The following is a 25311-nucleotide window of genomic DNA, read 5'->3' on the forward strand; positions in this document are numbered from 1 at the left end:
TTTGCATCTTTTTTGGGGGGTACTGGATATCGAACGCAGGGGTGCCTAATCACTGAGCCATATCCCTAGCCCGTTTTTTATTTTTTATTTTTATTTTTTTTGTGGTGCTGGGGATTGAACCCAGGGCCTTGTGCACGCAAGGCAAGCACTCTACCCACTGAGCTATGTCCCTAGCCCTTATTTTTTTATTTTGAGACGGGGTCACACTTAAGACTGGCTTTGAACTTGTGCTCCTCCTGCCTTAGTCCCCCAAGCAGCAGGGACAGCAGGCACCACTGCATCCAGCAGAGTATTTGCATCTTTAACATCAGCTGTTGGATTAACTTATTCTGGGCTCTACTCTTCCTTCTCTGATTATGTCAACTAATAGTTATTGGGCATTTGCCACAGGAGCCACACAGATGATTGGGATACTGGCCCCACACTCGGGGACTCATTTAGGGGCTAGGCAGATATGGAAACATTATTTCAGCAAACATTATTTCATTATTTCAGTGCCGACCATGTGCCAGGCACTGCTTTGGAAGCATAAGAGTGAATAAAAAAGACACCTAGCCTTATGCACTCAACGCAGAGGGAAAGCACAATAAACGACAGAAAGTAATATAGAGTATTAGGGAAGTTAGGTGAATTGAGGGTCTGGGGCAGAGTTGCAGGGTTCTAGGGAGGGTTGTCAGAAGGCCATGAAGAGTCAGTTTTCTAAAGACTGCAGCGCACGCTTGTAATCCTAGTGACCCAGGAGGATCGCAAATTCAAAGCCAGCCTCAGCAACTTGGAGAGGCCCTGAGAAACTGAGAAAGACTCTAAAAAGGGCTGGGGATGTGGCTAAGAGCCCCTGGGTTCAAACCCTGAATAACTGGTACCAAAAAAAAATAAAGTCTAGGCTAGAGGTCAATCCAAAGTGGGGAGGCAGGCCAGCGGGGTCAGTTTTGTGACACCGTGAGGGTAGAACCAACGGGGACCGTACACCTGCTGAAACACTGGTGCAGTGGGCGTATTTCTGGGTATAATGGGAAGGAACACTGAAGAGGGCGCACCGTGCGCAGCTACGGAGGGCGGGAAGGTTTCCCAGAAGAGATGAACTGCTGAAGGCGGTGGACCGTGAGCCAGGAGAGCAGAGCAAACACAGGAGTGAAGTCACGCAGACCTGAAGAAACCCCTGAGTGGACGTGCCCCGGGTGGAAAGGCCAGGGAGGGCTTAGGCAGCTGTGTTAATTACCAACACTGAGCGCTTGCACTGGATCCAGTGCCCTTGGGTGATTTATAGGTCGTGTTTCCTTTGATCTTTAACAAACCCCCAAAGTTGAGACAGTGGTTATCCTCATTTTAGATGAGAACACAGACTTGGAGACATTGACTTGAACAGCGTCACACAGCGAAGTGTTGCGCAGGCTCCCTAGGCTGGGACTTTGGAGTCCCCTGAACCAACCACTCACACTTCCGGCTTCCATGAACTCAAGTGCACACAATTTCCACTCACCCTGATGTGGAGGACAGGGATGGGACGAAGAAGGGGTAATTAAGATGGCATTCGACTAAAGAAGTAGAGTTGGCCTAGCGCTGGAAAAGACAGGATAGCACGATGTGCCCAGAGCCGGATTCTAGGCACCGGCAGCAGGTCCCCACTCTTGGTTTGATATTATGCCTTTGACTTTTTGAAATTGTCAGTGTTGCATACGGTCCCTCGCTTTCATTTTCACTGGGCTTTGCAAATTAGGTGGCTCGCTCAGAGTTTACCCACCAAGTGTATCCTGGACACGACGGGCAACTGAAGGGACTTTCGTGGGTAATGTCCAAAAGCGCGGGTGCACCGTGGAAGGCGCGGCAGGACCCGGGGGCTAGGGTGTGCCCGGTCCCCCGCAGTGCTCCCAGGGTCTTCGCTGTAAGTACTGAGTCCCCACGTGACCGACCCACTCCGGGCCTGGGAGGACCCGCTCCCCGAAGATGCGGAGCTGGCACCGCAGGGTCGGGAGAACTCGGCCTGCGGGAGAGGCAGGCTCCTGGGCACCAGCGAGGAGCCGGGGCGCGTGCGCGTAGTGACACGCGGCGGCGGGCGCGCGGGCCTGGGAGGGGCACGTTGCCCGGCTCCTCCTCCGCGTCGGGCCTGGCGGCGACCGCCACTCCAGCCACTCCGTAGGTCCCAGCAAGAGGAGGAAGCGCGAGGCCAGCGCCGCCGCACGCATGGAGCCCAACGTGCGCTACTGGATCGCGGAACGCCGAGTACGCCCGGGCCGCGCGGCTGGGGGCGGGAGGGCGCGCCGCGTGGAAGCCTCCCGGCCCCGGCGACCTTGGCGGCCCAGGGGGCTGCCCTGCACCTTCAGTTCCTAGTCCCAGAACGGCCCTGGAGAGCGCATCCCCCTCCCGCCACCATCTCAGGCTGGAAGGAGGACCGAGGGGTAACACAAGCTTGCCGGTGGCCGGGCGGCCGTTAGTGTGCACCTTTTATTCCCCAGACTGTGGGGAGGGTCGCCACAAGGTCACCACCTCAATCGCCCTGAAGAACCTGGTCCCAGTGGTGTATGCTGCCTGAGTCGTGGCCGGCAGCACTTCGGGGAGAAACAGGCCTTCCCAGGACCTCCTGGCCCCCTACCCTTGATAGGCCCAGCCGCCCAGAGTGAGACCCCAATTCCCCCCACCTCCCCAGTGCTCAGGAGGTGACAGCCTCACCTCCCACCATGGCCCAGGGCAGCGCTGTCCAATAGAAAAATGACATGAGCCCTAGAGGTACTTTACAATTTTCCAGAAGCTTCAGTTAAAAAGTATAAACAGGTGAAATCAGTTTTAATAAAGTATTACTTAGCCCAACAGATGCAAAATAGCATTTCAACATGTAATTTAAAAACATAAGAGTTGTTTGACTCATTTTTGGTACAGTTCTTAAAAGCTAGGTGTGTCTGTTGCACCCAATCCCATCCCAACAGCCTTGCCCCACGCAGTGCTCCATAACACACAGGCCAGTGCTGGACAGTGGGGCCCCAGGGCATTCCCTTGCAGCCTTGACCTAAGGTAAATCCTAGCTTTATTTTGGGCCGGACAAGTGGAGAAGGAGTTCAAGTTGCCCCAGTAGGGCCAGAACTTAAAGCGCGAACCCCTGCAAAGTTTGGAGCTTCTTTTCTCTGCAGTGGACCTGAGCTTACTGAGCTGGACTTACTGAGGCCTTACTGGAGTGTCTGTTCTGTACTATTGGAGTTAAGCCTCACAGCAAACCAGAGGGCCAGAAAAGAGGTTCTGAGAACTTTCTAGGTTGTTCCTCTGAGGTCATATGTGGGATGTGAATGCAGGCGATTTGAACTGAGGAGTCTGGGATGTTAACACTCAGTGGCAGCTCCATTCTGAGTGGTCAGTCACAGACTGCTGAGTGATCCTGGTTGTGTTGTCTTGACTCCATCCAGGAGTCCTTCTAAGCCTCAGCTTCCTTACCTCTAAAATGGGCATGTCATGAGGATTCCAGATGATTCCTTTAAAAGGCAGAACACAAGACAAGACCATAATAAGTTAAAAAATTAACAGTTATTAGTATCATATGTCTGTTTTTGTGTTAACCCTTCTGGTCCTTTTCTCCTTTAGTCTTTTGTTCAAAGATTTCTTCAGTGGACAGAATTGTTAGATCCTACAAATTTGATCACTTCAATTGTAAGTTCTTGTTTTCAGAGATAATGAATTTATTTTGAAATTCAAAGATTGTGTGTGTGTGTGTGTGTGTGTGTGTGTGTGTGTGTGTGTGTATTTGGATTTTATTCCTTTCAAGTGAGCTTGTTAGGTTGGAAGGGTGATAAACAAAAAGCATACATCTGTTTAGCAGGGGGAATACCAAGCCTGTGCCTGGTGCCAGAGTTGGAAGGAATCAAGACAAACTTTCTGTGTAGCGGGACAGGCAGCAAAGCTGGTCATCAGCCTTGACTCAGGCCCTGAGAGAAACAGGACTCTGGAACTGTGAGAGAAGGCTGGGATGAGAGCCAGGGAAGAACTGTCAGAGAGAGCGCCATAGCACTGGCTCACTGGGCTTTTAATGCAGGGGCAGGAGGATCTTGAACAACTTTGTATGTCACTGAGTTGAGCAGGGTTGGCATTTGTCCACTGGGGCCAAGTGATTAGGGTTTTGTCTCTGTGCGGTGATAACCAGAAGGATCAGTCTGAGGGCCAGGCCATTCTAGGGATTGGCCCGGTTGTCCTAATGAAAGATGAATGTTTGAACCAGTATCACTGGGAATGAAGAGGAGATGCCCTGTCACCAATAACAACCCTTCAGGGTACGACACTAAGGATCGCTGCATATTTACGCTCAAGAATTTTCTTACAGTTTTATTATGAAAGCCAGAAACCACCTGCCTGCCCATCAGTAGGGAAATAGATAACTTGGCATATTTGTGCAGTGGAATGCTGACTAACCATTAAAAGTGATCAATGTGTGTGTGTGTGTGTGTGTGTGTGTGTGTGTGTGTGTCTTTTTGTGATGCTGGAGATCAAACCCAGGACCTTGAACATGCTAGGCAAACACTTTACCACTGAGCCACACCCCCAGCTCTGTTTTTGTATTTAACGCTGTATATATTTTAAGTTTCCATTAATACTGAAGGCTGGGGATGTCGCTTATTGGTTACATGCTTGCCTGGTATGCACAGACCCTGGGTTTGATTGTATGCATGCATAGATACATGCAAAAACATGATATCTGTAAAGTTTAGTGGAAAAAACAAGGTGCAGAAAGTATAACATTTATAACAAAAATGCTCAAGAATTATGCTTATGCTATTTGTTAATGGATACACGTGTTCATGCATGTACATATAAGTGTAAAAAAGGGACTGGAAAGATATATCTGAACCTGAACTCATAATAGTGGTTTCCTCTGATAGGACAGGGAGGGATGAGATGGGGCAGTCGGGTTGGGGTGGTGTTGGTGGCAGCATGGAATAATTGGTTTTGAAAAATAAAATGAAAGCAAATATAACAGTATTTCATAGTTGCTGCTTCTGGGTAAGGCGATTCCAGTGTGCAGTCATACTAAGATTATAGTATTTGTATTTAATTTTCTTTCTCAGATTAAGAAAAGGAGGGGCTGGGGATACAGCTCAGTTATTAGAGCACTCACCTCTCATGCAGAAGGCCCTGGGTTCTAATCCCCAGCACCACAAAAAAAAAAAAAGGATAGAGGAATCTGAGCAACTGAACTGATTAGACCCGGGGCGGGGCGGGTAGGACAGGAGGGACTGCCAGTGTGCTGCTTTGTGCAACCAGGAACGTGGAGCTGGGAAAGTGACCACGCCAGTGGGGCAGCTGCTGGAGCTGCCTAGGGACCTTTAAGGTTTAAATCCCAGTGACATTGGGTCCCTCCTAGTGGAAAATTTCAGGATAGAGAGCCTCAGTCTATACACTGAAATCAGGTGCGCAGATAAAATACTGGTGACTCCTCAGTGTGTGTGAAAATCTGAACAGTATTGAGATGATTAATTTCTTGATTACAGGAAAAAATAGAAAATTCGAGGCAACTGTTGTTTACCAGTGAAGATGCATACAGATTCGATGTGGATGACCAGAGGGTATGTCTCGTGCTCAGCTGTACACAGTTCAAGGCCAGGCACAGTTGCCTTTAGATAGTTCTACCGTGCATGGTGTGAAATCAGGTGGCATTTTGGCCATCAGTCTATCATGCATACTACCCAGGATCAGCTTTGCAAAACTGGGTTAGTTTGTTAAATGTAGTTAGAATTCCATCTCGTAACAATCCCAGTGACTATGGAGGTGGAGGCAGGAGGATTATAAGTTCAAGGCCAGCCTTAGCAACTTAGCAAGACCCTGTCTCTAAATAAAAAACTGAAAGGACTGGGGATGTAGCTTAGTGGTAAAGCACCCCTGGGTTCAATCTTCAGAACCAAAACAAACAAACAAACAAACAAAAATATTGCTTTTTCTTTTCCTCTCTTTTTAGATTAAAGATGCTTGGAAGAGAAGCCTTGTAAGTTTTAGCCCCTTTTCTAGTTTTCAGCCTCCTAAAATCACAAAACTAACGAGCCAACTAACCTTTGCATCTGCCCCTTTGAAGTCAACCGTGCATCCTGATAGCAGCAGGCTGATACCCGTTCTTTTCCGACCTGCAGGTGAGCTGGTTCTCATTTCAGAAGAAGGTTGGGAAGTTGTGATTTGTAACAGAAAACTCTGCCTGCTTTATTTATTTGTTTGATTTTTTGTGGTACTGTGGATTGAACCCAGGGGAACTCTACTGCTCAGCCACATCCTTTTTTTTTTTTTAACAGTTTTTTAGTTGTAGATGGACACAATATCTTTATTTTATTTTATTTTTATGTGGTGCTGAGGATGGAACCCAGGGCCTCACATGTGCCAGGCAAGTGCTCTGCCACTCAGCCCCAGCCCCAGACCCACATCCCTTTTATTTTTTGAGACAAGGTCTTGCTAAGTTGCAAGACTGTCCTGGAACTTAGGATCCTCCTGCCTTGGCCTTCTGTCTTAGAGATTATAGCCTGTGCCACCTCCCCTGGTTGTCTGCTTTATTTTTTTCCCTTGAAGGGATTTCTGATGGAAATTCTGGAAGCCACAGCTATAGAAGAATCCTCGAAGGGTCTGGTGTTGACAGTGAAGAGCAGGCTTAGGGCCCAGAGCTGATTCAGTCCTATGAAAGATCTCGGCTTTGGGGATGAGGGCCAGGCCTGTGGATAAATCCCACCCTCACCCTCAGACTTGGAACAAGCCATGATTCAGTTTGTCAAAGCTGGATCAGAGCTAGCCACTCCTAAGGGCTACTTCTGTTAGGGATGTCATTTAGTCCTGTATGTCCTTTTCATCTTACCTAAGATGAGGGCAATGAAATCCATGATCCTTGCCAGGCATGGTGGCGCACGCCTGTAATCCCAGCAGTTCAGGAGTCTGAAGCAGTAGCATCACAAGTTCAAAGCCAGCCTCAGCAACTTAGCAAGACCCTGTCACAAAAATAAAAAAGGGGGCTGGGTTTGTGGCTCAGGGGTAGAGTACTTACCTAGCACATGTGTAGCTCTGGGTTTGATCCTCGGCACCACATAAAAATAAATAAGTAAAGTTTTTTTTAAAAAGTTAAAAAACTACATTTCTTTAAAAAGGACTGGGAATGTGGTTCAGTGGTTAAGCACCCTTCTGTTTAATCCCCAGTACCAAAAAAAAAAAAAAAAGCATTAAGTGGGGAAAGCTAAGCATAGGCAGTGCATAGTGCCCCTGCATGGATGATAAGGCCGTCCACGAGACAGCTGTGGATACCCTGAGAGACCATCCCAGACCTCACCGACTTGGAGGTCTTGCCTCTTCTGCTGCTTGCCTGCAGAGAGAGGGCCGGGAATGCTGGTGGCAGCCCTCTGCTTTGGTCTTTCCCTACTGTGCTGTTTTAATTTGCTGCTGTATTCACAGAGTTGTTATTTTTATTGGGGAGAAAAAAGGAAAGTAAGTTGTTCCCTGAGGCCTGAGCCCTGGGGAGGCTGGAGAAGGGCTCTCAGGGAGCAGAGCGCTTGAGGCCCCCTCTGTCTTAGCAGCTGCAGTCACTGACGCTCTGCTCTTCTCTGCCAGCTTTCCTGCCTTTGACGGTGCCCATGGTGAGTAAGCTCTCATTCACCATAGGTTTGGGAAGATGTCTACCCATCTCTTGAACTTGACCATGTCTCCCAGCTCTGGATCCTTGTCCCAGGCCTTCCTGAAACATGACCATGCACCCCTACCTGTGGCCTTTGTTGCTGTTCCTATATCCACACCTCCATCCCACTTACCCAGTCAGGCCTCAGGCTTCTCAAAGCCCCATGTCACCAGGGTGTCCTTTTTCTGGACTCCTACCATACACAAAGCACCATAGAAGAGGCCAGTGAGTTAAGATGTGTGACTGGTCACAAGCTGCCTTTGATTATCTGTTACCTTCTGTGTTAGTCAGCTTTCTGTTACTATTACAAATACCTGAGATAGTCAACTTATGAGAAGAAAAGTTTTACTTTGGCTTTGAGGGTCTTGGTCCATGATCAGTTGCCCCCATTGCTCTTGGGCCTGTGGTGAGGCAGCACATCATGGTTGAAGTGTGTGGGGGAGTCGAGCTGCTCATCTCCTGGCAGCTATGAGCAAAAGAGAGAAAAGAAGAGACTGGGGTCCCACAGTCCCCTGAGGTCATGCCCCCAATCACACAAAGACCTCCCACCATGCCCACCTCTTAGTGTCCACAACCTCCCAGTGTCACCAACTAGAGACAAGCCTTAAACACACAGTTACAGCACCTTTGGGAAACATTCAGGTCTAAACTAATAGCACCCTCTTTCCCCAAGTCCTCCCCCACACGGCTCCTCCCACTCTAGGGAGGTGCTCTTCGTCATGTCCCTGGATGGTCGCTGCTCCACTCCTGCCCCGTGTTTGCCTGCCCTGGCCAGTGCATGTGGTCAGGCAGGGAGGCCCCCAATGTCCTCAGGGCCTGCTGGGCGCTCATCCAGTACAGACTTGTCCAACTGGCAGTCACACATCTGCCACCCTGCTCCTGTCCCGACCCCCCGGGGCTCAGTGCTACGCCTCCCCTGGTAAGTTCTGTGCTGCTGCAAGCCCTGCCTCCTCCAGACTATGTGCAGCTCTGCTCTGCTTTCTTCTTCCAGGTCTTTTTGTCGATGATGCCGGCAAAAGGGATGAAGTCCATGGTTTTACCCCAGGTAGTAGTTCTTTCTACTTCCGGGTCGTTGGGTTCTGTTCTGCTTGAAATCCAACTGTGATCTGCCTGCCTTTTCATCCTGCAGGTTTCCTTATATGCTTACACCACGGGGTTCACTATCACCAATGGAAACGCGAGCTACGTGAGTGTCCTGAAACCCAGAAAGGATGTGATTTTGTGTTATTTCTTTTGGAGGTTTTGTTTTTCGTTTTTGTGGGCTGGGTTTTCGTTGTTGCTTAAATTATTCTCGCTGGGCAAAACTGTGCATTTGCTAACTAGGTGCTTCTCTTTTCCTTAGAGTCACAGTCTACCAGCAAAAATATTATTAGGAGCAGGAGTAATTGCTTCTTCGACCTTCTTTGGGGTAGGTATTTTTACAACCTGTGAAATCTTCTTTTATTCCTCAGAATCAAAAAAGCTTTATTCTGATTACAAATCTAGTGTTCTAACCTAAACGACTTGGGAAGTATGAATAGGAAAATCACCATGCTCCTGTCACCTCAGAATCGTCACTCTGAGTTTCTAGGCGTGCACAGCAGGCCCTCTATAGCCACAAGTCTTACTTCTGGATTCAACCAACTGTGGATTGAAAGTATTAAAAAAAACTTGCGTCTAAACCAAACACATACAAATGTTTTTTTCCTTGTCATTATTCCCTAAACAATACAGTGTAACAATTGTTTACATAGCATTTACATTGTATTGGGTATTATAGGAAATCTGGAGATGACTTAAAGTATGTATATGGGAGGATATGGATAGGTTATATGTAAATAATATGCCATTTTGTATAAGGGACTGGAGCAGCCTCTGATTTTGATGTCCTGGGTAAGTCTTGGAACTAATTCCCTATGGATATCGAGGGATGACTGTACTCAGTATTGTTATCTTTTTAAAAATTAGTTTGTGCTACACAAATGTGTTGTACAAGTTAGATGTCTCTTTGAACGCCCAGACACTGAAATGGTTAAAAACGTAGACTCGAGTCAGACAAGCCTGAATTCCCAGCCCAGCTCAAGCCCTTCCCAGCTCTGTGACTCTGGATGGAGTACATAACCTAAGCCCTCCCCTACTCCTGGAGCGAACAAAGATAACTCCTCAGTGTTCCAAGAATTCAAACAAATAAAAAAGGCTGGAGCGTAGCTGAGTGGTGGAGCACTTACCTAGCCTGTGCAGCTCTATTAAAAGAAAAAAAAAGCATGTGAGCGCTGGCCACCATCAGCCCTAGGACTAGGTCAGTGTTTGAGCTTTGTTTTTGGGTATGTTTGACTGATTTTTTTGTTCCCATGCAAAAAGAATCTTTCTCTCTTATTTTCTAGTTAATCCCTCATTTGGTCCAAATGAAGTATTCCTTGGATAACCCCTGGGTCAAAAGAGCCTTGCCGATCATCTTTCTTGGTGAGCAAGAAGGGCTAGGAGCATGCAGTTCTGCCTGGCTTTGTGGGCTCTGGGCTCTCCTCTCTCACCAGAGACCCTGCGTCCCTTGGCCATGTTAAGACTAATGGTGCCCACTGTCTGCAGCCCGCCAGGGTCCTCAAGCCCAAATGGGGTCTGTGGTTTGAGAGGCGGCACTTTCTCTGTAGATACCCTTTTTATAAAAAAAAAATTTTAGTTGTAGATAGACACAATACCTTTATTTTATTTATTTATTTTCATGTGGTTCTGAGGAGCAAACCCAGTGCCTAACACGTGCTAGGCAAGCGCTCTCTGCCACTGAGCTTCAACCCCAGCCCCTGTGTTACCCTTTTAATTGTCAAAGGACAAACACAAGTCTGGAAACACAAATTACATTATTTTTTCTTTAGTTCTAGGGATCAAACACAGGGCCAGGTGCATTCTAGACAAGTGCTGTACTGTGGAACCGACCCTCAGCCCCCACATATTACATCTAAAGACTGCACAAACCCTCCCCTCGTACCACTTCACTTAATCCTGACAACAACAACTTGTGGAAATATTCTTCCCACTTAGCGGTGAGGAGACTGAGGCACAGGGAACTGAAGTCACTTACTGAGGGCCACACAGCAAGCAAGCACTAGTATAGGGATTGCAGCCTCGTAATCAGACTCCAGGAGGGGTGGCAGAGGTATTCACTGAATATTCTGTGTTCAGCAGCCCGCGAGTTCACCAGTTCATGTTCCACATTTGGGTTTGGGAACTAGAGCAGTTTGAAGGGTTGGCAGAATGACAGCATTGGAAAAATTTTGTTACAGAAAGCCCAAGTGGTCAGCCAGGCCTGTGGCAGGTGACCATCTGAGGGTCAGGAGGAGGGCACCTGTCTAAGAAGGGCTTGGAGGTGGACGCAGCCCTCTAAAGATGTCCCTGTGCTGGACTGCAACTCACCTTTTGGTGTCCTGTTTTCCTTACATCTACAGCGCAAGTCAGTGGAATGAATGCTTTTGCATCTCGGAGTTTGGAGCCCATTCGAGGGATTGAGGTCATGGACAAAGAAGGCAATGTCATAGGGCATTCCAGAAGAGCTGGGAGAAAGGTATGGGGGCTGTTGGCACTTCAGCTGCTGGCCCTTTGGGCCCAGAGTTGGATGTTCTGTTTCCTCCTTTCTTTTTCCCATCCCCCCCCTCGTGCCACTGAGAGTTTCTTCATTTTACACCCTGAAGTTTACAAGACGGCACTGGTTTAGATAGTGCGGCAGTCTTGAGGCAGTTTCTTCTTTGGGAAACCTCAGTTTTTGCCCTTAAGGTCTTCAACTGTTTGCCGTCCACATTGTGGAGCATGTTATTTAAGTCAACAGATTGTAGATGTTAACACATCCCATAGCAGAATCCCCCACAGCAACAGCTCCATTAGTGTTTGGTTCAGTAACTGGGTACTTTTGCCAAGTTGGCCTGTAAGTCTGACCATGACAGGGCAGGAGCGGGGAGGCATCTTAGGAGCTAGGGTGAGACCTCCTACTTCTGGTTGGTATCCATCCTTCCTACATGTGCTGCCTGGGGCCCTCTCGGAGCCTGCCCCCTCCCAGCCTGCCCTGCCTCCTGCTCTCTCCACCTCGCAGCAGATTTTCCTACCGGGACCAGTGTGTTGTCAAGGATAGACTTGGGAAATCCAGCCTCTGAAGTCAAACTCATTTAAATGTCTTCAGTTCTGAATCATTTTTACCATTAAATAGTTTATTCTTTTGTTCAATTCAGCAAGTTGCCTCTGTGCATGTTTCACGTATAAGAAACTAGAATAGTCTATGGTAGTTTCATTTTGGAGGTGAACTTTTGAAATTATATACGTACACACATATACAGATATATGCCCATATTTATACATACCTGTTTACATATGTATGTATATATGTTTATATTATATATATGTATAAATATGTGTATATATACTTTTTCAGTTTATATATATATGTGTGTATATGCTGTTTTTTACAGTACTGGGGATTGAACCCACGGCCTTGTGCATTCTAGATCTTCAGCTCAGTTTTAACTTCCAGGTGGCAGTATTGCCTTGAGCCATTCGTAAAGCTGAAGAGTAGAGTGAGAGGCAGTATTCATGAGCACGTGGCTGCCCAGCACCTCCTGCTTGCCTGGCACTGCTGGGCTCTAGAGACCCAAGCCCTTACCAGTGAGAACCCCTGTCCCAGGTGCACCCGCCTGCCCTCCAAGGGCAGGGAACTCAGGCCTGATGGATATCGAGTCAATCTCACCAGCAGGAATTTCATTTCTTATACAAGGGCCAATTTAGGGCAAAAAAAAAAAAGATAGTCTACTTTAAAAAAAAAGTATGTGTCTCTTAAGAATAGTGTCTGCCACTGTGCATAAGCATAAGCAGTCTTTTATGTTTCCCTGTCACTGAAAGGCTTATTCTCTTTGGCTAAAATTTCAGAAACTGCGTAACCAGCAATATCTGATTGTAATAAGGCACCTTGGATCAGATTTCAGGAGGTTGGTCACAGTGGTTTCCCCCACTGGCCTTATAAGTCATTCACTCGCAAACTGGAGTGTGTCTCCCTGTGATGGGCATCTTGTTGGAATGTCCTTCCTTTCTTACGCACTGGACAGATGGAGAGAGGCACCTTGCCTACCAGCGTGAAAACACCGCATGCTCAGCAGCCCCTGTTCTCTTTCTGAAGCCAAGGAGTTTACTTCATATTCTCGAAACCTTATTTTTAAAATGACCCTTTCCACTCCTTCTGATCTCGTGTGGGGAAAGGCCATCCCTGCACGGCGAATGGCTGGAGTCTAGTGTGGCGTGTGTGATGGTCTGTAGGTGGTGGTGTGAGCAGAGCAGGCTGTGGGCAGCAGGAGAGGAGCCTGGGAAGGTAGGTTGTAGCAGATCATAGCAGACGGCTGGGGAAGGCAGGGTAGGTGTGCCACTAGGGTTGGCAGCCAGGGACCACTCGTGCTAGGCAAGTGTCATTCCACTGGGCCACGTCCCCAGCCTTGCCTGTTCTTGAGCACAGAAGCGTGCTATTGGTATCTGCCCGGGGGCTGGCTCTGCAGTTAACTTGGGAAAGCCAGGCACAGTGCTTTATTCCTCCAGCGATGCAGGAGGCTGAGGCAGGAGGTTCACAAGTTTGAGACCAGCCTGGGCAATTTAGCAAAAAAATGGTCTCAAATTTTTAAAAAATAATAAGGGCTAGGAATGTAGCTCAATGGCAAAGCATACCTGGGGTTAATCCCTGGTACCCCTCCCAGCCAAAAATAATAATAAAGTTAACATGTGAACCATTTAAAGTCAAATTTTCTCTTCAAAGCCCCTTAAATTGCCCTCAAGGATTCATGGGTTTGTGCTTATAACCCATACATTATTAGGTGTTTAATATATAGAATTTTTTTTTTCTTGTACCATAGATTGAACCCACACCTGTTAACCACTGAGCCACATCCCCAGCCCTTTTTTATTTTTTTTTCAATTTTGAGAAAGGGTTTTGCTAAGTTGCTTAGGGCCTCACTAAGTTGCTGGGACCTTGAACATGTGATCCTCCTGCCTCAGCCTCCTCAGCTGCTGGGATTACAGGCATGTACCAATGCACCTGACTTAATATATGGAATTTAATGTTTGTTCATATTTAATACATGGAGGAAGGTATAGTATAGAAAAGATGACACTTTAAAAAAAATCTCCCATGGGGCTGGGAGCGGAAACCAGGGCCGGGTGCATGCTGGCAAGCCTCCACCATGGAGCTGCACCCTCGTCCCTAGAACACTACTACACAGGTGAGGCTGGGTCCTGACAGGTCTTGAGAGCTGCACCAGTGCACTCCGCTGGGCTTTTGCTGGCATCCCCGCGGGCAGGGTGGGAATCCCTGGGGAGCGGGTTCGGGCTAGGAGGCAGAGACCTGGGTTGAGAGGAGAATCCACCATGAACGGAAGTAGCAGATCCAGGGTTCCCTCAGGCGGGGCTGCACCTGGTTCTAAGCGAGGTTCTGTCTGGAAGCTGCCTTGGTAGCTTATTTGGCAGGTGTGGTGGCCTGATGGAGACCTGTGGGTTCTGGGGGAGGGACATCTGCTCCGGTTAGTGCTGCCACCAGCCCAGCCGTCCTGCTGCACCTGGCCTGCAGAGCACAGGCGGGGTCACCCACTCCTTCCTGGTGCCTTCCTTCTGCGGGTGGGAAAGGGCGTCGCGCTGGCTCAGCTCCGGGTCCTCAGCTGTCTTTCTGCATTTTCACCAGGCTGTTAGAGAAACAGCAGTCTCCAGGGCAGTGCTGTTTGGGACCTCAGCTTTGATTCCTGAAGTCTTCGCCTACTTTTTTAAAAGGTAAGAGGGGCTGGGCGCAGTGGCACATGCCTGTAATCCCAGCAGCTCGGGAGGCTGAGGCAGGAGGATCCCAAGTTCAAAGCCAGCCCTAGCAACCTCGCAAGGCCCAAAGCAATTTAATGAGACCCTGTCTCAAAATTTAAAAATCAGAAGGACTGGGGATGTGGCTTTGTGGTTAAGTACTCCTAGGTTTAATCCCTGGTACCAAGAAGAAAAAAGGTAAGAGGGACACTCATCTCCCCAAGTAGGAATAATATTTTGAAGGTCAAATCCCTTATAAAACTTGTTTGATACTGAGCCTAGTGGAGGGGTGGGAGGAGGGGGCTTCAGTGACCTTCCTGCTAAGCGCTTCCCCAGAGTTAAGATGACTGATCAGGGGAGGTGTGGAAATCCAGGATGCACATTGCAGCGAGCCTGGAAGCTGGCCCAGGCCCTGCCCTGGGTCACCTCTGTGTCCTTGGGCATGTCAAAGAACTCTCTGAGCCACTTTCCTTCACTTCCAGAATGATGATTTACAGGTTCTCCTAGCTCTGATGTCAAGCCTTCCCTCTCCCCCGACTCTGAGCATGCTTTAAATGAGCTAAAAGAACCAGGCATGGTGGCACTTTCCTGTAATTCCAGTGAGTCAGGAGGCTGAGGCAGGAGAATCACCTGCTCAGCAACTTAGCCAACACTAGGCAACTTGGCGAGGACCTATCTCAAAGTAAAATAATAAAAAGGGCTGGGGATAGCAAAACGTCCTTGGGCTCAATCCCCAGTACCAAAAAAGAAGAAAAAAAAAATGAGCATCAGATCCAGTAGACCTCACCCCATTTGAGAAGCAAAAAACGGCTTGTTAGGCAGAGGTTCTGGGGCTGCTGAGATTGAGAAACCCATCCTGCAGTAGCATAAGCCAGAAGTGGATGCAGGGTTTAGGTATCAGCTGCAGACAGGTGTGGCCTGCAGCCACTTGAACCAAAGCTCTGACTGGCCGCTGCCCTCTTCTGCTCCCTGGTGCTGGCATCCTCCTCTCCTGCCAGGTTGGCTTCATTGAGGAGGGACACAAGTACTGGTCACTCCCAACTCATCTCTCAGGCTTCTGATCAGAGACCGAAACACAGCAAACCCAAGAGAGTCAGGGCTGTCTGCCCTCATGTCAGAGATTCCCAGTTGGACCACAGACACTCTCCAGCACAGCAAGTCCAGGGAGCCCCTGCTAGGACCACTCCTGGGCAGTGTGCTCAGTAGAGCCAGCTGGCACTTCCCAGAGTAGATCTGGCGAGGTGGATGCACAGACTTTTGCTTAGTTCACTCTTCCTGGGCTGCTCTGGCTGCCTCGATGCTGGGGCTCTGGTTAAGCTGATGCCTTCCTCCCAGGAGGCTGCCTGGCGGGGAGGGATGGGCCTTGTTTTTCCCAGTGGGCATGCAGGTCTGGGAGGACTATGCCATCAGGTGACCACAAAGAAAACACCATCCCAGAGCCAAGAAAGCACAGGGTATCCAAACTAGAGTGGCCTTCCTGAAACTTCTCATTCAGCTCCCTCATTTTGCATCTGAAAAAACCCAAGGCTCAAAGGGGAAGACAGCTTGCCTGAGGGTGGAGGGTACACTTCTGGTCTCCGCCAGACCCCAGATCTCAGACTGCCAGGCTGCCGTTCTGTGCATAGTACACACTCTCTTGCACTCTCCAAAGGTCAAGATCAGTGTCACGTCCCTGTCTGACCAATTAAGGCTCTGGAGACTTTGACCTGTCAATTTTGTGCTGTGGAGCTTGGGGAAGTTGCTCTACCTGAACAGAAGCCAGTGCTTCTGTTTCCTCATTTCCGTGGAGGGGATGATGATCCAGCTCTCCCAGGCTTTGGAGTCAGATGAGCAAGTGCAAGATCACTCGCCTCCATGTGCGCTGCTTGTGGAGCTCAGTGCAGTGCTTCACCTGCCTGCTTGTGGGTTGGGTGGTAGCCAAGGCCTGGACCTGCAGCTCCATGAGAGGTGGGATTAGCCACCATGCAAGCAGGCCAGCCCGGAAGTGCTTAGTACCATTTGTGAGCTGTACTTGGTCTCTTCTAGAACCCAGTTTTTCCTGCAAAATCCACAATCCTTATGGACCCTAAAACTGTCCTGTACTCTCCTGGTGATGGGGCTGATGGTGCCTGTGTCTTTCAGTATGTTTCCACAAATTGGACAGGTAAGTCCCCTGTATTTGACTTCTTCTCATAGGAAAAATGGAGTTTTTATTTCATGATCATGAGAGTAATATAATTTTTTAAAAATAAAGTTTATCAAAGTATAAAACAAAATAATATTTAGATATAATTCCATTTCCCAAATATCTTGTGCAGTTTTGGATTCTGTTTTTCATAACAGTGTATCATAAACAGTTTTCTAGGATGTTAAAAAAAAAAAAAACTTTAAAAGATATTAAAGAATTTTTAAATTCTCCATAACATTTCATAGCACTTCCCCACCTGTCGCAACTTCTGCAGTAGTGGACGTGGTCCCTGTCTATACCCAGTGTGCCAAACGCAAGGCATGTGTGCCTACCAAGTACTTGGAATGTGACTAGTGTGACTGAGGGACTGACTTTATTACTTTTTTTTTTTTTCCCCAGTGCTGGGGACAGAACCTAGGGCTTCACACACGCTAGGCAAGTATCTACCCCTGGATAGGGGTATCTGTCCTCTGCCCAAGAATATTAAATTTAATTTTGACTTACGTGCTCACATGTAGCTAGTGATTACTGCACTAGCAGTTCTATAGGTAGTTAATAATATTGTAATATAATTTGTCATGAATACTCGATTCAGATTCCCAGCTTCTCCATTATCTTGGTCACTTTTCTGTTTATCTACTGAAGAGAGTCCAATAGGGTTGTTCTTTATGTATTTTTTCTATATCTATTTAAAGTTCTGCTGCTAGGGAAGAAGAGAACAGACGTTGGGGGACAGATAACAGTCTCTGCAACAGGTGCTTTCAGGAAGGGCAGTGGGTTATGTGTGGAAATCTCAGAGGCCAGAGCAGAGGCAGAAAGTGGAGTCTGTCTCCATGTAAAGCCCCAACTGCCAAGATTTGCTGGTTCCACATGGACAGGGAGGTATCTAATGCCAGTCCTGGGCTGTTGGAGTCTTCACTTCCCTGTCCCATCCTGGATGACCAACTGCATTCACAGAGCCTAAGGCTGGGAGTTCTGTGCCCAGGGCGTCTCCTCAGGCAGACCACAGGCTGCAGTGCTTTCTAGACCCTGTCCTGGGAGCTCATCCCTCCAAAGTCAGCCTGCCACCACCAGGGAGCACAAGTACAGCCTCATGAGCCTAGAGGTGGGTATTGGATGGTGTTAAGTGACAGTCATTGATTTTGTTAGGTGTGGTAATAGCATAGTAGTTACATAACTACCATCATTACCATAGCATTTGAAATTTCATTCTGAAGTATTTCTAGGTCAAATGGCACATCTGAGAATTGCCTTAAAATGCATGGTGGTGCACATCTGTGATCCTAGCAACTCAGAAGACTGAGGCAGGAGGAGCTTGAGTTCAAGGCCGGCTTTGGCAACTTAGAGAGACCCTATCTCAAAATAAAAAACAGAAAAGGCTGGGGATGTTACTCATTGGTTAAGTGCCCCTGGGTTCAATCCTTAGTACCAACCCCCCAAAAAAAACCTACCCCTCCCCATTTCTGGGTGTGGGAGGTACTCAAGGAAGTAAGACCAAGAGCTTGTTAGTAGTGGTTTTTGTGAGTGATAAGCATGTGAAGGATCATTATATTCTTTCTACATTTTTGTTTCTTTGTTTGTTTTCCTTTTTCTGGTACCAGGGATTGAACCCAGGGAGGTCTAACCACTGAGCCACATGCAGCCCTCTTCATTTTTTGAGACAGTCTTACTAAAGTTGTTTAGGGCCTCACTAAATTGCTGGCTTTGAACTTGTGATCCTTCTGCCTCAGTCTCCCAAGCTACTGGGATTACAGGCCTGCACCACTGCACCCCGTCTACATTTGTTTGTATTTGAAATTTCTCCTTAACAAGTTTTTAAGGAGTTTAGTGATCCTTTTTTGCTATCAATGGGACATCACTGAAAGAGATGGACTGTGAAATGTTTACTTTCAGAAAATGTTTTTTAAAAACTTGGCTTCTAAAGCAGAAGTCATGAGTGTAAATACTGAGAATTTAACTTTGTTTTTCAGATAAAGTACAGCAAACTTGAAAAGGAAATTCAGGCTTTGACAGAAGAAACGGAACTGTTCTATAGCAGAGGGGTTTAGGACCAGCTCTGGGGATTCTGGCTCCTGCTTCAAGACCTTCCTCCCCTCCAGGTTTCAGTTCAGAAAACTCTGCCAAATGTCCCCTGGAGCCCCAGAAGTGCCTCCCCAGCAGGACGGCTTCCAGGGATTTTGAGGCTGGTGGAAGAAGTGATGGGAAGGTGTCCTGACTGACACCCCATGAGGCTGCTGAGGGGACAGTGAGGAATCGGCATCAGCCTGTGAGAAGATGGGTGGGACTACTAATGAACTTGTCTGAAGCTGAGCGCTCAAACAGTGCGATGAAGGTGCACCTTGTCCAGGACACGGGCATTAAAATGACATCCCACTCCAGACAGTGGGCTCTGGAGAGCCTGAAGGCCTCCAGCCCCAGGCAGCCCTGTCTCCCTCCCGGGCTCATTCCATCCTGGACAACCTGCGAGTCTCACCACACTGCCCGCTGTGCTGAACCGGCTGCACACTGACAGGGACCCTCTGCCTCCATCCACGTGAAAACCAAGGATATTGGCCAGCAGTGACCTCCTGGCTGGTCCCAAATCAGCAAACCTCCTCCACTCACACCCAGCCTGTCCTTGTAAGGTCACCTCTCTGGGCTCATCCCTTTGGGTCTTGGGACCTTGCGCTGCATCCTCTGCAGGCCCCTCTGGCCTCAGCCTCCTTCTGTGCTGGCTCCTCCCCAGGAGCATTTAAACTGCCTCATTAAAAAAGCAAAAACCCACCCACAGCCAGACCTTAAAGAGCTGGTGCCCACTGTGTCAGGCCAGCTTCTTTCTGCTGAGACTGCGCTCGCTCGTCAGTGCTCATCCAAAGGCTTCACTGCCACCCTGCTGGGCCCTCTGACAGGCCCTAATCCAGCTGCCTGCCACACTTGTCTCTGGGAATGTCCCACAGACTCCTCACACTCACTGGCTGTGTGGACAGGAGCCCTGGTGGCCTTTACCCATCTCCTTCCCTCCTGGTCAGTAGACTGGCCCGATCTAGTCCAGGGTCCAGAACACTCCATGGTGACTGCTGCCGCCAAGCTCAGTGCAACAGTCCCCCCTGCTGGTGCTCCTCGTCTGCTTCCTGGTATGTGAAGATCAAGTCCAAATGCCTTGCCGTGCCCCACAGGAGCTTTTGCCCTTCCCTCTCCTCAGTCTTCCTCCATGGGCTTCTCTGAGCTCTTCCCTCTGCTCTGGGCTTAGACAGTCACTGCCTCCAGGAGGCTTCCAGGATTCCCAGGGCTGAACTAGGTGCCCCTGCCATGTGCTCCCGTAGTGCCCCACATTTCCTATATGGGATCTAGGTCTGGCCACAATGAAATACAACCTCTTGGCTGATCCTATTTTCCCAGTAAGGCTTCCTGTGCCTGCTGAGCAGGAACTATCATACCATCAGGGTAGCTCCAGGATACAGCCCAGGGCATGGCACAGAGGTGTCCAAACACTTGGGTACTGGAGCAGTATTTCCAATGCCCTACCCAGACCACCAAAGATTGTTTCTGTCACTCAGTTTTCCCTTGGTCAGAATAACAGTTACTTCCAAACTTAGTAAAGAGGAGTTTCACAGAAGCCTAAAGGACAAAATCAGTAAAAATTATCTACCAGATGGCTTGTCTGGCCATAGGCTTACCTTAAATTAAGGGTAGAGATCAAGATGGGCAAAAGAGCTGGGAGCAGTGGCACATGCCTGTAATCCCAGCTACCCAGGAGGCTGAGTCAGGAGGATCACAAGTTTGAGGTCAACCTGGGCAACTTAGTAAGACCCTGTCTCAATAAAAAAGGCTGGGGATATAGCTCCATGGTAGAGCACTTGCCTAGCATGCAGGAGGCTCTGGATTCAATCCCCAGCATTGGGAGAGGATGGGGAGCAGGGGACAGGGGAGCTGAGCTGGGTACAGTGGTATACACCTGTAATCCCAATGATCTCGGGGACTGAGGCAGGGGGATCACAAGTTCAAGGGCAGCACTAACTCAAAATAAAAAGGGCAGGGGATATAGCTCAGTGGTAGAGTGCCTCTGGGTTTAATCCCAGGACACATACATACACAGATGGAAGTTCAGCCACTTACAGAGGCGCAAGTAGAAGCATGAAGGCCTCTTCCCAGGACAGGAGCCAGAAGTTCTCCTGGAAGGGGGCAAGGCTGGGAGCCTCACTGTAGCTTGGAGACAGCTTTACCTGCCACACAGGTGTTTCCATAACTCCTCAGTGCCTTGGCAATTGGAAAATTTTCTTTTATTTGGAGTGGGGAGAATGAGAGAGCCATTTTAATTCTGCATCGTAAATTTGTAATTTTAGCAACTTTGACCATTAGCTAATATAGTATTGCCAAAGAAGAAGAAGAAAAGGGGAAAAAAGATGCTAGTATTCATTTTCATAAAGTGTAGATTTAATTCTCAATCATTTGCCTCAGTAAACATCTCATTTCAGGTCCTCCCTGTCCCTGCCCAAGGGAGGGAGGGGGAGGCTATTTTTATTTTTACAGTTGTCTAACATCAAGAAAAAAATGAGGGCTGGGGATATAGCTCAGTTGGTAGAGTGCTTGCCTAGCATGCACAAGGCCCTGGGTTCAATCCCCAGCACCACAAAAAAAAAAAAAAAAAAAAAAACAAAGAAAAAAATGAAAAATCCAATAGACAGCTTGTTTTGCAAACATTTCCACATAAGATTTCCAGGGACATCAGTTCTGAGTGAAAATTAATCTTTCAAAATTAATACAAATATACATAACAAAATAACAAGTACATAATTTCAACCTCCAGGCTTATTTGGCAATTTTAAGCTCTCCAATTATGAAAGTACACAACTGAACAAGAATAGTCACCTTGATCTGTAGCCAAATTATTTTTACTGGAGTCATTTGAAGACATTTTTTGTTTGGCCCCTGTAAGAATCTGATTCTCACATTCCTTTACCGATTATAAAAAAAAAAAAAAAAAAATCACTGTTTCAGTCCTGCAGACACTAATACTCAAAATGGGCTTATTGACTCTACCAAATAAGGACTAGCATCTCTGAAGACTAGTGCTAGCAACAGGGTTAGCTGCAGAGGTCTAATGGCTCAGCTGCCAAATGCTCACTTCTGCACAGTATAAATATGGATTATTAAAGTATAAAACCTATGCAAAACCCTCATAATATAGGCAAAATGTTCAAAGGCCAAGAAAAGAATTTTTTCTTTTATAAGAAAGTGCAATTGCAGGATCTCTTGAATGATCTTTTAGACAGTTCTGCAGAAAACTTAGTTTGGCTCAGAAGAGTTCCTCGTAAGGAATTAAAGTTCTTCCTAGAAGAATTACAAAGCAAAATTTCAGGCAGCTTTCTGGTAACAAACTGTTAGTTTATAGTACATGATGAGACACATGGGAACTAATCAGGAAGGCTTTCGCGTTGGCTGTGATTTGCACAAGGACAGAGCTTCCCCTCACTCCGGGACACTGGGCAGTCATTCCTTACCCAGAGTAGTTACAGCACTTTTCAGGCGCTGACAGCAGGCAGGAAACTAATAGCTGGGAGAAAATCACAAGTGTTTTCATATGTTTCAGTGTTTTTCAGGTCAAATCTCAATACTTTCAAAGAAATCACTAAAAATATAACATTTCCTCTTATTTCCAGTATTTTCCACAGTCAGTGGATGGTCAGAAGGGAGAGCGTTCTAGCAGTCACCAGCGCACATCCGATCTCGCAGTCAGAGTTTGAGCATTTGTTCGGCTGCTGCTAGGTGGTAAAGGAAATTTTCTGTTGCTGGTGGAAATCGTTTTTGCTTTAGTGCCTCCAAATTGAGGACTAGTTTTCCTCCATCCCCTGAAACTTCAGAAAACGGTGCTAGGTTGGTGAAGATTTCTTTTGTTTTTAGGGCAATATCCTTTATAATAGAACAGGAAAATAAGCAAAATGTTAGTACCTAAAAGGGTCAACAGTTATTCCCTAGAACTCTTTCTGGGATTTTAAAATTTATCATACTAACTTTATATATTATGAAACAAATTGACAAAAATATCATTGATTTTTTTAACCACTGTAGCCATTTTTAAGTATATACTGCAGTAGTGCTAAGTTCATTCACCACATTGCACGACCCTCGCCACTATTTCTAGAAATTTTCCACCATCCCACTCAGAGAAATACCATCACCCTAAACAATAACCTCCCTTCTCTCCTCTCCCCTCCCTACCTTCAGAAGGGGCTCTATTCTGCTTCTCTAGTGAACCGGCTATTCTGGTACCTCATCTAAGTAGCATATGGCAACTGTTCTTTTGGACTGGCTTATTTCACTTAGCATAAGGTCATAATGTCCTCAAGGTTCATTCGCAATGCAACATGTGTTAGATCTTCATTCTTTCTGAAGCTGAATAATACTCGTAATTGTATGTATGTGCCACCTGTTGTCTCTCCATTCATCTATTGGTGGACACCTGGGTTGTTTCCACCTCGTGTGGATTGAGTAATGCTGCGGGGAACACTGGGGTACAGACCCCTGTTACAGTCCTGCTTTCAGTTCTTTTGGATACATACCTAGAAGGCATTGCTGAATCACGCTGATTATTTTTTAATAGATCTCTTCTCAGTAGCCCTCTTTGCCAGGGACAAATAACCCAGCACCTGCCACGGGCTTTCCTCCTGTTCACTGACTCTCCTCTGAGTGGCTGAGAACTCACTGGAGCTCACATTACATTCATGCCTTTTTCCTGGTTTGCTGACATTAACTCAGTCCTATTTCAGAATCCCTAAACAAGCTGTGCTTTCATTTGCCCTCCCTGAGGTCTCACACTTTATACTGAGTCATCTGTGTATCACTTTTAGTCCATGAAAAACAATTCAAATCCAAATATCCCAAACTCAAATTTACTTATTTCAACAACTTTGCTTATAGTGTTTTTTACTATGTTGATGGGGGACAAGCCCTATTCACATAGCAGGAAAGAAGCATCTGCAGATTGTCTCGTGTCCTTGTGACAAGACCTGTCCACTCTTCCTGAACACAGATGGACAGGCCACCAGCACTGAACAGAAGAACAGTCCCCGCCAAATCCTGCAGCCCCTCATATCCTGCTCAGAGGGCTGTCTCACCCCTTCCCCAACACCTTCCACGTAAAGCAGTATTTACTATCACAGTGTTTACTATGGTTCATGATGAGCCTGTTGTTAGTTTTTGTTGGTCTGCTCCACTAAAACACAGCTGTGAGGCAGGGCCTCTGCTCAATGCCACATCCACACTGTTCACTGAGTGTTGAGTTAATAAGTGAAGAAATGCGCCAGGTGGGACAAGGTGAGTACAGCCTGATTATCGCGGTGACCCCAGGTGGCTCAGATGCAGACAAGGGCCCCCCAGTCCCAGGCTCTGAGACAGGGTCCAGATGAGCAGCTTCTGGAAGAAGCCAGGCTGTACTCTGGATAGGAGCAAGACTGGGAACAGGCCAAATACAAAGGGGTCAGACAAGAGGGGAGGAGACTGGGCAACAGAGAAGAAGTGGGACTCTGGCACCACATGGAAAGGCCCCAGAAAGATAAGCCATTTGCCATCCCAGTCCAGCAAGGGCAGAGGAGAGGGTGCCAACTGGTGCACGTGGACACTGGTCAGCTCCCAGAGGGGAGTGTCTTTGCAGGGTGTGACAGCAGTCCTGATTCCATGGCTACAGCTGTTCTAAAGACAATACCGCAAAGCCAATTACCAGAGTCTGTCAGGTTCCCTATGCTCAGCAGCAATCAGCTTAACAATGTGTTCTTCCATAAAATTCTAGGAGGAGAAATGCACTGGCCAGGCCAAAGTGCATCCCAGTCCGCTTCTTACCACCTGTGGTTGGCATCAGACCAGCCCCTGCAATGACCTTTTCCCGAGCCCAATAACGGACAGGCCACAGGAGCTCCACACCTGCTCGTCCACTATCACCAGGGCCACACTGCAAATCCCCACCTGAGCCCCCTGCTGGCCTGACCCCGGGTACTTCACTCTGCTAATGTGCACAGCACAGAACAAGCTAGGTGTGCTGCTCAGCAAAACTGCTGAGGACTTCCAGTGAGTCAGCGGATCAAAGAGTTACCTGTATAACCTGGCTGTCTGACTTCTCTGGATCCTCTGCAGACTGAACAATCAGCTGGCCAATTTCTTTGTGCAGTTTTCCCATTGCCATGGACTCTGGTGAGAGCAAGAGAAATAAGTTGTGTGAATATTTAGAGGTTTAAAGAATAACAATAGCCATGCCATTTAACTGAAAACTTGAAAGACCATACTAAGCACAAGGCAGCAGATAACCCCCCACACTTCCACTTTACTACCAAATGCAAACATGACAAATGCTAGGGGTGGGGTATAATCAGGATGTAAGTGCCTCATGGTTCAACAAAAAGCACGTCAATTCCAAACCAAATTTCCCCTCCACGCCTACCTGATATGAATTTTATTTTTCCTTCTAGGCAAAATCTAATGAAAACTTTAGACTACAATTAAGCTGTGACTTTAAGGCAAGAGCCTGGCTTTCTTGTCTTTTTTTTTTTTTTCCATTAAAAAAAACTTTATGAAAAGAATGTTGTGAAAGAAGTGCTTCCTTTCAGTTCTGCCAAAGCCAACCGAGCATTCCATGTGTTAAAGTCCATAAAAATGAGCAAAGGGAACAACCCAAGGGACATGACATAGACACTGCTGCAGCATCATTAGCAGAAAGTTCTTTTGCCCCTCCATTCAGATGGTGCTGCATGGGATAAACCCATCTTATAGATCCAGAGTAAAG

General features: G+C 47.5%; 2 protein-coding genes across 10 annotated transcripts in view; one reads left to right on the forward strand and one right to left on the reverse strand.

Moving 5' to 3' along the window:
* The first annotated feature begins 1570 nt into the window (after positions 1 to 1570).
* SFXN4 (sideroflexin 4) lies at positions 1571 to 19349 on the forward strand. 2 transcript variants are annotated; one of them, XM_079137168.1, is made up of 14 exons: positions 1571 to 1882; positions 3568 to 3633; positions 5466 to 5540; positions 5930 to 5956; positions 6044 to 6098; positions 7549 to 7574; positions 8604 to 8657; positions 8742 to 8798; positions 8955 to 9020; positions 9976 to 10054; positions 11032 to 11147; positions 14286 to 14371; positions 16418 to 16535; positions 18530 to 19349. In XM_079137168.1, exons 1-14 carry the CDS (start codon positions 1790 to 1792, stop codon positions 18605 to 18607), a joined length of 996 nt encoding a protein of 331 aa, XP_078993294.1. In that variant the 5' UTR covers positions 1571 to 1789; the 3' UTR covers positions 18608 to 19349. The 2 variants fall into 2 exon arrangements, with proteins under 2 accessions (XP_078993294.1, XP_078993295.1); XM_079137169.1 differs by lacking the exon at positions 1571 to 1882 and adding an exon at positions 2071 to 2220.
* The window catches only part of DENND10 (DENN domain containing 10), a 34792-nt gene continuing 15681 nt past the window's right edge, over positions 6201 to 25311 (reverse strand). For 5 of the 8 annotated variants that reach the window (XM_079137161.1, XM_079137164.1, XM_079137157.1 and 2 more), the window contains 2 exons: positions 24625 to 24719; positions 21194 to 22448 (listed from right to left, as the gene is read on the reverse strand). In XM_079137161.1, the coding sequence (XP_078993287.1) occupies positions 22272 to 22448; positions 24625 to 24719 (272 nt within the window). In that variant the 3' untranslated portion in view covers positions 21194 to 22271. The other 3 variants (XM_079137159.1, XM_079137160.1, XM_079137158.1) reach the window with 3 other exon arrangements.

The sequence above is a fragment of the Sciurus vulgaris genome, assembly GCF_902686455.1.
Source record: "Sciurus vulgaris genome assembly, chromosome: 4".
Lineage (NCBI taxonomy): Eukaryota > Metazoa > Chordata > Mammalia > Rodentia > Sciuridae > Sciurus > Sciurus vulgaris.